The 17,692-nt window shown below is 37.7% G+C and overlaps 2 protein-coding genes and 1 pseudogene across 3 annotated transcripts; 2 read left to right on the top strand and 1 right to left on the bottom strand.

Moving 5' to 3' along the window:
* Positions 1–4,168: 4,168 nt before the first annotated feature.
* On the bottom strand, positions 4,169–9,657 carry nae1 (nedd8 activating enzyme E1 subunit 1). Its single transcript, XM_023953411.2, has 20 exons — positions 9,359–9,657; positions 8,924–9,027; positions 8,775–8,835; positions 8,054–8,084; positions 7,766–7,837; positions 7,495–7,574; positions 7,280–7,389; positions 7,075–7,184; positions 6,928–6,990; positions 6,746–6,809; positions 6,578–6,669; positions 6,414–6,473; positions 6,192–6,325; positions 5,997–6,072; positions 5,798–5,837; positions 5,558–5,644; positions 5,344–5,436; positions 4,916–5,030; positions 4,777–4,826; positions 4,169–4,652 (listed from the first exon to the last, which is right to left on the bottom strand). Exons 1-20 carry the CDS (start codon positions 9,406–9,408, stop codon positions 4,543–4,545), a joined length of 1,602 nt encoding a protein of 533 aa, XP_023809179.1. The 5' UTR covers positions 9,409–9,657; the 3' UTR covers positions 4,169–4,542.
* Positions 9,658–9,917: 260 nt separating this feature from the next.
* ca7 (carbonic anhydrase VII) lies at positions 9,918–15,947 on the top strand. Its single transcript, XM_023953412.2, has 7 exons — positions 9,918–10,075; positions 10,479–10,676; positions 12,128–12,246; positions 12,533–12,628; positions 12,861–12,923; positions 13,009–13,164; positions 14,997–15,947. The coding sequence occupies exons 1-7, from the start codon at positions 10,039–10,041 to the stop codon at positions 15,114–15,116; spliced, it is 789 nt and encodes a 262-aa protein (XP_023809180.1). The 5' UTR covers positions 9,918–10,038; the 3' UTR covers positions 15,117–15,947.
* Positions 15,948–16,981: 1,034 nt separating this feature from the next.
* Positions 16,982–17,624, top strand: LOC110017420 (histone H2A-like; annotated as a pseudogene). The gene has a single exon (XR_013654844.1). The product of XR_013654844.1 is annotated as a histone H2A-like (transcript).
* Positions 17,625–17,692: the final 68 nt, after the last annotated feature.

The raw sequence follows: 17,692 nt of genomic DNA, 5'->3' as shown, positions 1-17,692 counted from the left end.
ATCAGAGCATCCACTACACAATTGAATTAGCCACATTCCAAAAAGTGTTTAAATGGAAAATAAAAAGCTTTTACCTCACCAGGTTTATAGCTTTATGTTAATCATTTCTGATAGTTGTCAAGTCTTGGGTGAGCATTTCTGCTCCAATCCTCATATTTCTTTTTTAAATCAGAAAAAAACATGTTCTGTTTGCTTTCATCTTGCAGCTTTGGAAGGAACCAAGTGGAAAGCTGATGATTTGATCCTCTGCTTTGCCAATCCACAGATTCCTGGACAGGAAACTGAACATATTTTTAATAGAAAAAAAGCAGTAAAATCTGCTGCATGATTATATGTACAACTTATTATAGGGGCTAGTTTTTTAAGATGTTCCAAGTGGTAAACAAGGACAAATAGTCTTCACAAATGGTTGTGACAGAGCAGGCTTTAATAAGCTACAGCTTCCGTCTATCATCTCTTCAAACATGTTACTTTTAGACACTTTTTCGCCTTAACTGAAAAGGATTGGAGGACTGAATGAATGATTTTTATCAGTGAGGGTATGGATTTATGTTCTTTATATGCTTAAAATAAATAAAAAGTAAAAGTCACCATAAAAGGCAAGATGATCCCATAAAGAAAGTTTTTGTTCTTGTTAATTAAGAAAAAGAAAATATAAAGTATTCGCTTTAGACAAGTTCTTTCCTTGTTATTTTAAATTTTTATTATTAAAGCTAATCCGAATCCCAGATTTCTTTGAAAAAATATTTTAAAAATATCTTTAGGGGTTACATTGTTACCCATATAATTTTTTAATGTTAACTGTTTCTGGGTTTGATTGAAAAGGACATGTGTGTGTAGAGGCATTTACATCTGCTTTCTTTTTGGAGTCAAAATGTCACAAATGGTAATAAATGCATCAATAATTCAAACTTTCCTAAAAAATAAAACTGAACTTGCTGTGATTTACTGTTCGTTGTTGTTCACATTAACCTCCATGTATGAACCACTGTCTCTAGAAGCACTGAGTAGCTTTTTTTCCCGCTCAAAGTAATTTAGATAATATCTCACAATTTACATAAATAACATTTGTCAAATTGACATAACATAAAAACTGGCTACACATGATTTAGAAAGCAGTAACAGCTCCATCTGTTTATAGTAAGAACGAAAAGCCCACAGCAGACCCTGAGAGGTTTCAAGTATGCCGGCCTCCTGCAGTCTCCCTGCAAACACAAAAAAATCCTCCACTCAACATTGTTTTAATTCAGCTTGGGCCTCAAGAGGAGGTGGACCACTTGGATAGCAGCCAGTCGAATAGTTCAAAATGAAAAACATCACCCTAAATCTCCACCCATGTGTGCCTCCCAGTGTCTCTGTTGAGTCTTGGACTTTAATGAAAAATGCAAGCTTCTATCCTTTCACAGGGTGTGACGAGGGGACACTCTAGCCTCGTCCTTGGGGAAGATAATGACCATCAATCTGCCACCTTGACTGTGTAGTTTCCCCCCCATTACCTTACACTGACTCATCCAGCTCTCTGCCTGATGTCCTCTGCTTTTATTGCTGGCAGCTTCCGGCGAGAGTCATGGCTGGTAGTGTGGTATTTCTGCTGGCGCTGCATCTGATTTACTGATTGATTTTTACATTAATTACCCCATCCTTCTTCCAACTGAACACAAAAAGAAAAACAACACATGTGTATTTGGCTTGTTGTCTGTGTATATGTGCATGTTAGCACCTAACATGTTGACCACTCTAACAATTTCAAGTTATGGCACTTGGTGCTATAGACAGTTCAATAAGGAGAGATCTTAGGAATGTGACTAATAAAGATTCATTTGTGATACAAAAATATGCATGAAATAGTCCATAGTCTTTTAGCGGTTATGCTCTGGTTAAATTATGTCTTTATTCTGGTGGGATAAGCTTGGACCATATATGGATAAACCCCAGAGCCTAGACGCTAATGGTGGTTGGGGCCAGTTCATGACAAAGTATCGGTCCAGGTGGAGAATGGGGCAGAGGAGGTCCAGCATAAACATTTTGGAATGCCCATGAATTTAAAACCAGAAATATGATTTTTATTGGCTGAGAAAAAAAGCGGGGAATTTAGTTATTGGTTGAGTGAAGGCTTAAAGTGGCATGAAGGCTTAAAGTGGCCTGAAGGCTTAAAGTAGCGTGAAGACTGAGTGATGCAAGAACCAGGCTTACCCGGATGTGAGGTAGATGTTCCTCATTGAAATTGCAACAAAGCTTCACTATCCAAAAGTTCAAAGTCTACAGGGCAGTGGTCAACCTCCATGAATATAGAAAGAGGGAGGAGAAATTGCAGAGATGAAAACGTACATACAGAACCATATTATGAAGGGTAACCAAACAACCCAGAATAACCTCCAAAGACATTAAAGGTGAACTCCAAGGTCAAAGAGCATCTGCGTCAGATCATACCATCTGTCCCTATTCAAGCAGGCATCACGGTAGACGACCAACAAGGACACGACTGTAGAAATGTGACACACAAATCCTTTTAACAAGGTACAAAGCTTTTAGGAGAATGTCTGTTGTTACAGCGAGAAAAAAAACTGGATATCTTTTTAAAAGTCCCTTTAGATTGAAGTTCTTCAATACGTACTAATAATAAAAACATCATCCCTACTGCAAAACATGAAGAGGACTTGGTTTCTGGAGTTCTTGGTCTCAGTAGCAGGTCACAGGTCATTCAACTGTAAAATACTAAAGATCACAAAACACCTAAGGATTAATTTTTTTTGTGAGCCCTCGATCTAAATTCTTTCAAACATCTGTACAAGGAGCTGGAACAAAACCCTCCGGAGATGATACCCAAAAACCTGAGATGTCTGGAGCCGTTTGCTTATGATGAAAAAATCAAAGACCTGTTGGGAGGGGCTGGAGTCTCACTGACAGATACAGACACGCTTTGTTTGCAAAAGCTTGTGCAGCAAAATATAAAGTTTGGCCATTTTGTAGAGGCCCATTTATTTTGTTCTTCTTTTGTTGAGCAACAACTCTGAATCAGTATTTGGTCATTATTGAATTTTTATCTATTAGTGTTTGACAAATCCAAGTTTTTTCACTGAACGACAAGTCATTCTGTTTCATGAGTGCTAAACCTGTGAATTTTAAAGTAACTCCTGCCAATTGATTTTTTGAGGTACGCCCATTTGAAATGGAAAATTTTGAGTAACTGGCTTGTTGCATCAGCCAGGGCCCCTCTTTCTCTCTCTCTCTCTCGTCTGTTTATGTCTGTTAACTCTTATCAGTGGCCACTACTCATTACAAGAGAGTAGGTGTTGGGTTACAAGGACATACTAGTTAGTCTCAACTCTCTGAGGAGGCACTAAAAGTGCATTTAAAATGATCAGACTTCAACTCATGTGGGAGGTTAATGCAGCCATGTCTAACCTAACTGCTGATAAAACAATCAAATTAATAATTGATGCTCTGATAAACAGAAAAAAGGAGAAACGTTAAGTATTTAGGACTAAATCATGTCGGATTTTTCTCCAACTTGAAAAAATTAAGACATCCTGTGTCCCTGGAGAACCCCTATACTGGCACACTGTCATCTTAAGAAGCAGAGGATGGATGGAGACATGATAATCTTTAAGGGACAGTGGATAAAATTCTTGATTTAGGAAGTAGGGTGTGTTCTGGCAGACTGCTGAGCCCTTCTCAGACAGATTGAAACTGTGTCTGAACACAGAGCATGAGGGAAGCAAGTACTAACCAGGAGACCTTTCCATTAAACTCAATTTATGTAAAGAAAAGAACATCTTATCATGGCTTACATCATTACATTGATTTTTAAGGAATTAAATAGTGAAAAACAATACCATCGACAAAAAAAAAAGTAACAAGGCTTGCAAAATTTCCTGTAAAGCGCTCCCTAATGATCATACAAAACCACATGCAGTCTAATAGTGACTTAAAACATGTCAGATTTGAGCAATGGAGCCCCCTGCTGTTAAGGTAAATCAAGCAGCTTTGCTTGGTTTCACATGGATCCTGCTTGGAGGTAAGTCACATTACATGCCTCACATGCATATCATCAAACTTTTATTTCAGACAAAAATCTCTGTAACCTGGCTTATAAATTTAAAGCCACAGTTGGTGGTCATGATTTTTTTTTCCTTTTCTGAAAATACACAAACAAACACAAACTGGCTGATTGTTCCATCCTTTTATTTTTATATTAATCCTTGCGGTTCAACAGTACACGTTTTCAAACGAGGTGCTCCAAAACAAAACGCAATGGGATCAGGAGGATAGAAAGTGCTGCTTTGTTAAGTTACAATCACAGCTTTAAAGGAGTTTTTTTATTTTTTTTATATTTTGCATGGTAGGGTATTAAAAAACAGAAAATACTTGAAGAAAATGCCAGAGGGTGCTGCATTCCTTGCTCTTCCATATCCCGTTCCAGAATGTGTGATTTTCTTCAAAACCCACAGGAGCAGTTACCAGTTGGATTTATTAGAGTCCGAATCTGTTCAGTATTTTTGCAGATTTGTCTGTGGGGAAGCTCTGCATTTGTCACCGCGATCATAGTTGGAATGTTGCAGAGGTCTGCGACATGGCGTTATAAATAAAAGTGTTGTTGAAGGGCACAAATTGATGGCTGATGATTTTGATGGCCTCCTGAGCAGCTGATCCTGTAAAAACATAATGCAAGAAGTCAGGAATATTTCTGATATATCAGCAGCGTGTTGAATGAGACGTAAAATATCTCTGAAAATCAGGAATCGTTTTGTTACAGAGGAAAGCAGAGGGGTTTACCTCCCAAAAATGCAGAAACTGTGTGGGGCTCAGCAGCTCCGTACCGACAGCTACAGGAGTAAAACAGCTGAGAATTATTTCATGCTCTTTACGTATTTACAATAAAATAAAACAATATAGCGAACAGGCCAGGACTTACAACTCATGGATGTAGTCATCTTTGATGTTGACACTCAGACTGTACTCCTGCAGCAAGCTGTTCACACACACCTTCAGCTTGTTGATGTCTTCTTCCACCTGATAGTTATACACTCCTGCCAAAGGAAAAGAGTTTAAAGTTAAATAAATGATTTTTTTTTTGCCAGTGTAAGTGTATTTTCTTTAGATGGAAAACTGATTATACAAAAAGAAAAAAATCCTGTCACTCCTCGCAGCCATTGTCCACATGTTAGGTTTATGAAATCCTTACATTTTCCCTTATGTGGTAAATATTTGACTTTAAACAAACACCTGATATAAAATCAACACAAATACTTCAGTTTCTTTTTTGAGGCTGAAAGAGCTTTAAATGAAGCAGCTTTTTCCCCAATCAGCATAATTTTTTTCTCTTAGCGACAGAAGTTATACCTGGGTAGCGGGAGTGCTGCTGATAGAAGCGATCAACAGCACGAAGCATGAGGTAGAAGACCATCTCACTGTCGGGATTGTCCATGTATGAAGCTGAGAAGACAACACTAACATTAACAAACCAGGGCTTCATGCTCACAGTACAATGAACAAATGTTGAGCTCAGTCCTAAAAAAGTATCCAATTTAAACAAGCAGACGAATCTAAGACTGACCGATTTCGTCTTTATTTACAGAATCCACACTATACTCTTCAGCCAGAGATCTGCAGCGAACCACCCGCAGGAAGGATGCATTCTTACCTACAGACCAAAAACAAAACAAAACGTACACCTATAATATCACAAGGAACATCAAGAGCGTCTGAACAGCCTAAGAGGTTTACACAAAACTTTCAATTAAGCTGAACTGTGACAGTGAAAGTAAAATAAATAAATAAAATGAAAACAGCTTACAGAACAGCTTGATGTCCTTCTCAGAGATGCTTTCTGGAGGCTGGAGGGGAAAAAAAAAAGGAAACATTTTTTTGCAGTTTCCTCTTTTTAAAATACACAATGATAATTTAAAGCCTTTAAAGATCTGAAAATGCCATGGTGTGGGTGTGTGTCTTCTTTCGAGGGGGGGGGGGGGGGGGGGGTTGGGTGGTCCACAAACCTTTCCAACAGACCGCAGTAGACATTCAACGTGCTTAGAAACTGCTGCAGCATCCTGCATGGCCTTTTCCCTATAGCTGAAGGGGAAAAAAAATACAAATAAAACAAAATGAACACAAAGACAAGACAAGGAGCTACTTTATCTTAAGTGAATGATAACAGTTTCTCCATTTTAAACGGCCACATTCCTACTTACACATTTTGGAGGTTGATGAACTTCTGAGAATCTGCAATCATGTCTGGGATGGTCCCCCGCACAGGAAGGCTTCCTTTGCCTTCGTCGTGGACAAACTCCTTCACAGCTCGGAGCATTACCCAGAAGGGGGATGACTACACCAGACATTTTACTCTTTAAGTACATTTTTACTACTTATTGATTATCAATGAATGTGACTGAATTAGTGAGAAAAACCGACACCTGTGATGTGATGCTGTTACACTGCTCGCTGTTGAAGAGGTTTTCAATGGAGCTTGGAATCTGCACAGACAAGATGAATGATAAAAGATGAGCTGGATGACCCCACATCTAAAAAAATAGAAACAATTATTCATAAAAAGTTTGGATAGCGTCTTGTTTTGCACCTTGGTTAGATTTAATGCCGTGTTGACATTTTTAATAGCCTCTTCAAAATTCTCTTCGTCCTCTGGAACACCACCGTCAGTCTTCCTGGTCCCTGAAGCACAAAAACATTTCAAATAAAATGCATACAGGTGATAGAGTTGAACGTTTCTACGGTATAGAGCTGATACCTTCCCGAATAGTTTGTCTGAAGGCTTCCTTCTCTTTGTAATTTTTAGGTAGCTGATCATTGTGCTGCAAAATAAACAAAAACAAAGTGAAAATAACAGTAATCAAAAGCAAAGATTAAATAATGGTAAGTGGTGATATATTTTAGAATAAATTTGTTATCAAACAGAATTGCATTTTATACCTCACTGAGCCATTTTTCCAGATATTTAGCAACAATTATAATCCATGGAGTGTGACTGTGGTCCTGCAGATCATATAGATTAGAACAGGATAGAGGTTTATCTCTTAGGTTTGCGATATTTTAAATGTACAGAAATGCAAGTCTCACCTTCTTGTCCATGCTGTCAAGATCATAGGAATTAGTGTGGTTCTTAAATTCTTCAAAAGGCTGATCCAATCGAAGATCCTCCAACGCATTGTCCGGATGAGATTCAATCACTAAGCAGAAAAGCGGCATCAATCAGTACACAACCTTTGAATTTGCTGCATGCAATCCAACCAAGTACTCAAGCAAAGCTGCTGAGGTCACTAACCTGTGTGCTCCTGTACCACCAGCCTCATGTAGCCTATGAGACCGTAAGTTTTACAGATCAGAAAAGGTACAGAGGCATTCCACAGAACTGAGCCGAGTCTCAAACAAGTGCTGTTAGTAAAAACACAAAATTAAAAAAAAAAGACACATTATGAGGACAAATCTAAAACAAACGGTAAAATCAAAACGGCACAAATAGGTAGACGGATGCAGTACCTTTCAGGCAACTGCACACCAATGACTATAGTGAATCTGTGGAAAAACTCTGGATCGTTGTCAAGTAGCTTGTCTGGACTCTAAAGAGGAACAAGCAAATGGTACACAACAGATTTTTGTGATGAAACGGCTTCATTTCATGCGTTATTTTCATAAAGGTCGAATTTGATTTTAAAAAGGAGTTGTAAATAACAGCAGCTTATTTCTTCCAAATTTCCCACTAACCATGGGTTGAAAGGTAACTGCAGGTTACAGCTAAAGAAATACCAACCTCCTCCACAAAGTTACCAGATACATCACCGTTCAGTTCCTGCAGCAGTTCAGTGGCAGCCTGAGCTCTGTTCTGCAGGATAAACATTCAAATGACAGGACTACTTTCTTTTTTCTTTTTATTCAAAACGAAATAAATATGCATGCAAAAACGTAGATTTAAATATAGATATGGAAAAGACAAATGCACAAAAAACATTTTAAAACATCGAATATATATATACATATTTATATATATACATATATATATATATATATTTTTTTTTTAATTAAAAGCAAGAATACTTACCCTTCCAATGCTGTTGTTACTTAAAAAAAAACTGTAAGAGCAGATAAAGAAATGAGTTAGCAGCACATCTTCATACCTAACAAGGACATAATTGTTCTACAAAAAGTATAGAAATTTCTGTTTAGTAGAAAATTTTTGTTAGAAGAATGCTTCTTTACAATAAATAATACTAGAGAACTACAATAATTAAACTGTCAAAAAAAAAATCCTGATTATCCTTCTTTCCCAATGTTTTTTACCTTTACCCTGTTTGGACATGGACATCATGGGTCAAAGGAGAGGAGACAGCTTTAACTAGAATTACAGAATTCTAGTCAAAATATCCTACTGCTGCGTAAATGGGATGATTTCAGATTCTGTCAATGGTGATTAGACTTTAAAATCAAATTGTTGAAAAGATGCTTCGCTGCACCGTTAGAGAGGTAGGTTTGGTGGAGGCAGTATGATGATGTGGGTAGGGATCTCTCTCCGTGGAAATACTTGATATTCTGCAGCCAATGGTATCTCCACAATCTGAGAGCTAACCATATCTTCTTCAATAACAGGACTCACACTCACAAAGTTGGCTTCATTCAAGGCTACATTTTCTGACCTCAGTTCCATAGCACATTTTGTGGCACAGTCAACAACATAACCCTTTTAGCTGTCTTTTAACGGGTGCTCCAAAAAAAAAAACAGTTTCCTTGCATTTTGTGTTTTTATTAGATTGAAGCAGCCTTACTTGTTTCCAGCATCTTCTCCAGACACAGTGTGTCCATCCACGATGGTAAAAGCTCCTATTCCTGGAAACAAGAGCAGATCTGGGGATCAGACAAGTTGTAGGATGATGGGATTGATGACTGTCGCCATCATGCAGCATCTCCCACGTACCTGGCAACACCAGATTCTTGAGTATCTCTGTTCCAGTCGCCGTGGCGTTGATGAGACAAACATGAGCATTCTCCAGAGCTTCTTGGCCGTGATCCCCCCACAGTCTGGAAACAGAACGTTACGTCACAAACTGTTTCCCAAAGACCGAAAAGAAGATTGTTATGCTGCTGTTTTAACATAATACACGCAATCTGTCTATGTTATGATTTAAGTGGAAAGCGTCACACTAAACAGAAACATGCTAAAAAACAAACAAACAAAAACATTCATCCTCGAGCTAGCGATGGTCTTGAAATTATACAGGCTAATGGCAGCTAGCACTATTAGCTATGTAGTACTAGTCTCGTAAATGTCTTTTCAGTCTCTTGTTTTAAATTGTCTAAATTTCCAGGTAATTAAAAAATGTATATTAACTGTGGCTACATTTTCACGTACCTGAGCTGTCTGTCGTATTTCTGTTCCTTAGAAGCCTTGGTGGCTGCCATTGTAGCTTAAGTGACGTTAATGCATCTAGTTCACTTCCGCGAGAGCAGATTCGAGAGAATATTCAAGAGCACTTTCGACACGAAATAACGGGGTTTAAATTGATCTAGTAAAAGATTTATTTGAAGAAATCTCATAAAAATAAACCACACAATTTCTGTTATTGCGTTGCTGCTATTGTTAAACTATTGCCACAAACAATATAATGACATAATATACGTTTTTGTAATATGGAAACACAGTCTAATTTATTTAATAAAATAAATTGTATTAATTATTTCTTTCTATGAAAAATAATCGTTTTTCTCTGAACAACCTCACGCAATCAACCAAAAAACAAAACAAAAAAGAAAATAAAAATAAATTAACCAAAAACAATATGTATATTTTTTAAAAGTATTTCTATACGTTTAAAATCAGGCAAATTCCCCTTTATAATTATACTTTTGGCCATTTATTTGTATGAGCGTGCGTTTCTGGTAGTGTGTAGGCGTGAGGGGGCGTGTCCTTCTTCTTTGAGCGCAAATTAAAACCCATCAACAACAACACAGGTGCTTAGGCTTATCTGCGTCCGTCCTCCGCCACTGACCTGCACGGAAAGCCCGGTCCAAACTGTCAGCCGAAAGCAGACGATGACAGGACACCACTGGGGATACGGAGAGGGGGACGGTAAGATTTGGCATCATCCTGTCACTATCAACATCTTTAATCATGATGTACTTCAACTAAGAACAAAATTTGAAATAGCTTTAAATGCAAGAGTAGCCTTGCTTCCAAAGGATGTGCTGCTGTTAATTCAGCTTCCAGAGTCTGCTCTGACACATAATGTATAAATACCTTAATGCCTCTTTAAGTCCTCTGCTATATTTCCTTTTATGCACAACTTATGTTCTTTATGTATTATTTATAAACCATTTTTTTTAAAGAAACCTATCATCAGTACATTTTGAAATAAATTTCAGTTTATCTGTAAATACGTTTTTTCCCCCTTTGGTTAATATTAAGGCTAAAAGTAAATAGGATGCGTTTTCATTGCACTTTTAAAAACAGTTTTATTCTTTTTCATTTCAAGGTCCCTCAGCATGGCATAAAAATTACCCAGTGGCCCAGGGAAGCCGACAATCTCCTATTGACATTATCCCTCATCAGGCTTTACAGGATCGCAGTCTGGGCCCCATTGTCCTGAACTATGATCACTGTACTTCCATCAACATTTCCAATAACGGACACTCTGTAGTGGTGGAGTTTGATGATTCTGATGATCGCTCAGGTGAGGAAAGAACATCAACATCGATTTGCTCTGATTGCCTTGTTTGGACATTGTTCATTGGTTGGCCATCCTGCAACTTTGATAAAGGTCAATGTGCAGAGATAATTCAGCTGTGATTTGCGCATCCTGCCACGTGCAGATATAATCCTTACCTGAAGAAAGGGGGGGGGGGGAGTTTTTTTTTGGGGGGGGGGGGGGGGTGCACAACACATGCACGGCTGACCATAATCAAAGGTTATAAATCAACCTGTGATTACGCTGCAGGAAAGTGCAGCCATGACTAAAGGGAATGAGTATCTGTCTGCTGGACAAAAGATATAAATAACCTGTAGGTGATCTCAGATGCTGTTATGATGATATTTTTCTTTATGGCTGGGTGTTTTTATGTTGAGCTACCTGTCAGTTAGTTGAGCATTAATGTTGGAACTGTGAGTAAGCTTAACTTTTTATAGCTCCAGCAAATACTGCTCGAAACGATTCATTATGAAGACAGCATCATAATGCTTCCAGTGTGGATTTATAGTGCACACAGAGGTGTATTTGTTTTAACCAGAAGAAAGGAGGAAATGCATGTCAAGACTGTAATTTTACCTTTCATGAATATGTGACAGTAAAATTGGTATATGTGTCTCCACACTTTCATCCGTAAACACAAGGTTAGTCAGACGATCCAATAGTATTGCTTTGTATTTTTCACAACTTATCCTCAATACTATTGTATTTGTGTTTAAAAAACAGCGTTTTGTGCAAGTGCACCATAGTTAATCAGACCCTGAACGCTATGACCTCTTTCTTAAATGATGTCTAACTTGATTAGTGAACAAGTTTGTGTCCAGAACTGCTGAGTAAAGAAAAAGAAAACACTTATCAATCATTTACAACAATTACTTTGTCAAGAGGACCAAACATATGCTCTCAATTTCATTAAACAAATGTCTAGATGATCAAATGGAACAATGCTGGACAGAATGTGACAATTGATTCAAGTCAATCATTGTCTTTATTACAAAAACGAAAAAAAAAAAAAGCTTGGTTTCTTATTCAGACTTTATAATGCTTTAGTAAACGCAGTTTGGCAGGTTTTAGGAACACATAAAACAACAGCTTCTCATGTAGTAGCAGGAGACGACAAAGGGAATCCTATTAGTGAAGCTTCTTAGGTGGCATATACTTAGCAGAAAGACAGTTGAATGCAGCATGAACTGAGAAACTACAGTGTTTCTGAAATTACTTTTTTAGTCACTAACCTCTCAAGACCCTTAAGTGTTGGTAGGCGCATCTATCAGCTTAATATTTCCTTTTCTTCATTAAAGTTTGTATCTTTAACATTGTATCTTCTTGGTGTCTATCGTTCTGTCATGCTTTATATATGGTGGGTACCAAACCTTTGTGGGAAGTTTTCAAAAACCTGTGGTGGAGAAATGTGAGTTATTAATTTTTTTCTCTTGCAGTGATCCAGGGAGGCCCTCTTGACAATCCATATAGGCTGAAACAGTTTCACTTCCATTGGGGTGGAAAGGGATGTGAAGGCTCTGAACACACCGTCGATGGCTATGGTTATGCATCAGAGGTCAGTGAACTACCTCAGGTTGTCAAGGCCTCAAAGCCAAACAGGAAGACGCTTTCCATTGTTGAAAATGACAGAAATCATGTGGATTTTTTTAATTATTGGGTTTACATTTTACTATGTGCATTTCTGACTTGTGTGGCTTCTGGCTTGATTTTCACAGCCAAATATGTTAAACTGAACAAAGAAAATGAAAAATACATTATCTTTCTATATACTTCTCTTTTTTCTGTATGTTAAAAACATTCATACAATTCAATTGTTTTCCTTTTCACTGTTTTGTCTTTAGCTTCATTTAGTTCACTGGAATGCTGTCAAATACTGTTCTTTTGGGGAAGCGTCAACAGCTCCCGATGGTCTTGCTGTTCTCGGAATTTTTTTAGAGGTAAAAAGTCTAAGCATGCTAAATTTTTTTTTTTTTTAAATACAGAAATAAATTGTATGTTGGCCATTTTTAGTGATTTAATGTTTTCATTTGAACGATTATAGATATGTAGGTGATTTGAGTTATGTTTTTGGATCAGACCTGATATTTTGAATGGTTTTATGACATTGTGTGAATTTGTGTGTTGTTTTAAAATCACAACTGTAGTTGAAAAATAAACATGTTATGTAAGACAGGTGACGACCACAGATGGCTTCATATGATAACAGATGCTCTGTATATGGTCAAATTTAAGGTGAGTGAATTTTAATTAAACATTTTTTTTTAATGACCTGTTCTTTTTTAAATTAAAAGTGGTTCTTTTTATGTTTTTACTGCAGGGTAGTGGGACAGAATTCAAAGGTTTCAATCCAAAGTGCCTTCTTCCTAGTAGCCTCCACTACTGGACTTATCTGGGATCACTGACTACCCCTCCGCTACATGAGAGTGTCATCTGGATTGTCCTGAAGGAACCAATCGCTGTGTCTGAGAAGCAGGTAATATCTGTCAAATGTAGTGCTGCTGTTGAACATTAAACCTGTTTTATCTCCAGTAGTTTTGTATTAGTGTATCAGCACACCCACTCCCGCAGCATAAACCACAGTCCAACTAGCTTGTTTGCAAGCCATAAAAGGTAAAAGCCTCTGGTGCAGATACATGCATTTGTCAGAGTAGTGCTTACATGTGTTTTCTATTTTTTGTATCACCATTATTACAAGAAATCTGTGATTTTTTGTTTTGATTTTATCTACTAAAAACTGTAAATTTTATGGAATTATTTGCTGTCTTACTGTTTGTATATATCTCTCTCTATCCCTATTCATGCTTCTTTAACACTATAAAGATAGCTCTAATTATTAATCTTAACCTTTAAATACACATTTTAAATTACTGCATAATCAGTAATAAAGAAAAACATTTTAATTAGTCAGATGAACTGCAGCTCATTTAATGGCATGTGTAGAGGGTTTTACTCTACTTAGCTTTAGGAATATTTTGTTGTCCAACATCACTGCATCAGCAAACCAAGAGAGTTGATAGTGGACAAATTTTAGTTAATGATAAACTTAATAACCTCTTTGGCGGTGAAAATGTTCCCAAAACTTAAAGAAAAAAAAAACTATATCCACAAGTTAAGCTGGCTGGCTGGACGTCCACAGAACATCCACTCCTGGCCTCCCTTGAAGCTGGATGTGTGCGTCTGCCAGTGGGATTACAAGTTCACTTTCTGCTGATCTCTTATAGTCTAGTTTTCTGTAAAGCCGTGTCTGCTGCAAAACTGGAACTGAGGTGCAATTTGGATGGCCAACTGTGCGTCCAATTCACAAATCGTTCATCTGCTCCATCTGATTATCTTGATGGGCTGATGACAGGATGGGCACAGAGCTTTACGCAATAAACGCTGGCTTGCTTACTCAGCAGGGAGCAGACATTATGCAACAGGGATTTATTTGGGTTTTCATAACAGACTGTGCAAAGAGGAGAACACCAACTTTTTTCTTCAGGATCAAATGTTGACGTTCAGTAATACATTTATCAAGATATTAGAAAATAAAATAAAAACAACATAATGATTGTTCTGTATCACAGTGTTATAATGACACCAAAGTTGTTCATTTTTATAATCTATCAGTGTTCCTAAAGTAGCTGTGAAAAACTTTGTTAGAATGACTTAACCCTTGAGAACTCATTGGGTCAAATTTTGGCCGCTGTTTTTAAAAAAGTTTTTATTTAAATAATTTTTTTCTATTTTGGAATCATTAATTATCTGTTTTTATTTTAAATGTTTTGGCTGATGTTAATTGCTAGTAGGGAAAATGTACAAACAAACAAAGGAAAAACAAAATAATTAAATTCACTTTCAAAGCCCAGAAGAAAATTGTACTTGAGTTTTCCAGGGTTAAAAACATCAAATTTGCTGTCTAAATTAGTACTATACAATGCAAGAGCCTCAGTAGTTAGGATGCAAAAGGTTTGTTTACTCTTTTGAGATTTGAGCAGTAAAGAATCTTCTGCTCTTTATTCTTTGCCCAGTGACCCCTAAAATATAGTTTTATCCTTTAAACTTTTGTTTCTTCCTGGTACTCCTATAAATGGGGTATAAAAATGGGATGTAAGATGCTATTTTAAGTATGGCAGAAATTAATCCATGTACAGCAGATAAACTAACATTAGCCAAGAGTCAGATTCCATTGTTATAATAGGTGTTGTGTTTTTGTTTTCTTTTAGGAATATATATATATATATATATATATATAATTCAATAACTATGTAAATTTCGTTTTGCATTTGAGCTCAAACTGTTTCCTACGAATGCTTTTCTCCACAGCTGGGAAAGTTCAGGTTGCTGCTTTTTACTGGTGAGGAAGAAGATCAGAGAACACGCATGGAAAACAACTTCAGACCTCCTCAACCTCTTAAAGGAAGGAAAGTGCGCTCCTCTAATTAATACGACCTCAGGGCACCTAAAGCATTGAATTCTGTTTTTTAGACAAAAGCAAACAATTTCTTTCTTTTTACTTTGGACAAAAGGAAATAAATAAATAAATAAAATCTGTGTAAATGTTAGTAAGAAGGACTCCCTCTATTGGTCAGAGTAGAAATGCCATTTTAATGATTTACCTAAAAATACAGATTTAAAAAAACCTTCTTTTTTTGTTGCTTTTCTCATGGATATACTAACAGAGAATATACTGGCAGAGGATCAACAGCTTTCTTACTGGCCACTTGTGTGCTGTTGATCTATCGTGGTGAAGACATGTTCCCTGTCCTTAAGTCCATAGATCCCCTTCAATCAGATTAGTGGTGCATTTACATCTCCTTCTCTGGTATACAGAAAAAAGGAAATGGATGTTTTAGGGGTTTATTATCCCTTATTTTGAAGGACCTGTATCCTGATAGGGTTCCTGTCGTGTCTTTTTTTGTTCTTTTTTTTAACTCACAATTGCAGCGAGTTCCTGTTATAGTGGATTTAACAAGAGCAAACGGCGGTTTTGTCCTGAACATCTTGTTCAGTTTTATGTGCAGTACAGACGCAGACATGCCTGGCAGAGGCCTTGATGTTGCACTTAAGGGACTTTTTAAAAGACGGATCACCTCCATGGATTGGGGTTTTAATAGGAGGCGAAGTGAAAAAAAAAATCACTAGAAGATTCACAATTTAAGAATGTTTCTGTTAATTTGGATTGTATAAATATGGGACTGATGTGTGGTCTGCATGTTCTTCTGTTAGATATGTTGCATCTTTTGTTAATTGGAATAAAATGTTAACTAAAGCTAATTGTTCTACAAATCTGTTGTTTGACATATGGTAGAACATATTTTCAGGTGAACTGATAATTTTCAAATATGGACTCCAATAGCATAAAGATATTAGTAAAACATGAAGATTTACTGAGACAAAAATACATTAAACCAGGCATATGGAAATATATGTAAAGAAAAATGAAAATGACTTGTTTGGATATAGCTGAGTTTGTCTTTTAATGCTTTTCCCCCCCCTTTTTTAAATTCTGTCATTGAACTGTTTTACTAATTTAAATAGCATTGACTTTTGACAATTAAAACAAATGTTTAAATTCTCCTTTGCTAACAAGAATAAGAATCAGGGTATTTAGTAGCCAGGTTAAAGCCTGGATGATTGTAGGACTGATGAACGAGTCTGTTACTGCATTCGCAAATTTGAATTGAACAATCAAAAAAAGAAACATTCCTGACAGTTTTAAATATGGAAAAAGCCATATTTACTCTGCATTACCATTGTTCATGTTTAGACCAAAGTTCGTTCCCTGATCTTAAACCCTGTTCATAGTTTAACTCTTTAAATTGTGAGACACCAAAGATGTGGTGCCTGCTGGGGAAAAAACATAAAAACATTTTTGTTGTGCATTTAGAAAAATGCAAGGGGGCCAGTTTAGCTTGTGCTGGTTTGCAGTGCCTTCCGTCCGTGAAACCTGGGTTTGCATCCGGGCTGCTCTCTATTTCCTTCTCTGCTTCTGTGCCGGTCCCAAGCCCGGTTGGATTGAGTTGCGTCAGGAAGGGCATCCGGCATAAAAACATTGCCAAGATAACCATGCGACTCATCCTCGTGGGAGGGTTGTTTCGCTGTGGCAACCCCTGATGGGAGAAGCCAAAAGTGAAAGAAGATATGGAAAATATTTAAATAATTAGAAAAATATATGTTAAAAGGTTGATGCAACTAAATTATTTTAGTGAAGTGGTATTTTTATTTAATGTGCTTTCTTAAGCATGGATATTTTGTTTTTACATTTTGTAGAGATCAAGCTGCTGGGTAGCTCGGTTGGTAAGGTCAAAGGCTACCATGCAGGGAACCAGGGTTCAATTCGCAGAGGGGAATGAACAATGGTTGGTCATGGGGCAATTACCATATCAATGGCGACCAATTAACATCACCCAGTGGGGGCCCTTGGGCAAGATTGAGCATGGTTTAGCTGCACCACTCCACCCAGCAGAGGAGTCAAATGCAGAGAAGAATTTTTTTCCTTTCTCTGTAGATTCAGAAAAGAACGTAAAACATGTCTGGAGGCACAAAGACTGGTGGTAAAGCCCAGGCGAAGACCCGTTCCTCCCGCGCTGGTCTGCAGTTGTCGTGTCCACAGACTGCTGCGCAAAGGCAACTATGCGGAGCGTGCCGGGGCCCCGGTGCTGGAGTATCTGACCGCTCATCCCCCCTCACCTGCAGCTGACTGTCTGCAACGACGAGGAGCTCAACAAGCTGCTGGGCGGAGTCACCATCGCTCAGGGCGGCGTGCTGCCAACATACAGGGGGTGCTGCTGCCCAAAAAGACCAAGAAGCCCGCTAAGACAAAGTAGATCCTGTGATCCAGCAGTAGCTTGGTTGGTAAGGTAAAGGCTGCCACGCAAGAATGCAGGGTTTGATTCCTGGTGGGGAATAAACAATGGTATTGGGGGCAATTATTATATCAAGCAATTACCATCACCCAGTGGGGGTCCTTGGGCAAGACCCTTAACGCTACTGCCTCCTGAGCGCAGTTCAGCTGCAGC

This window comes from Oryzias latipes, chromosome 3, assembly GCF_053564925.1.
Source record: "Oryzias latipes strain Hd-rR chromosome 3, Olatipes_Hd-rR_3.1".
Classification (NCBI taxonomy): domain Eukaryota; kingdom Metazoa; phylum Chordata; class Actinopteri; order Beloniformes; family Adrianichthyidae; genus Oryzias; species Oryzias latipes.
The sequence above is the reverse complement of the archived record's forward strand: the minus strand, read 5'-3'. Positions and strand labels throughout refer to the sequence as shown.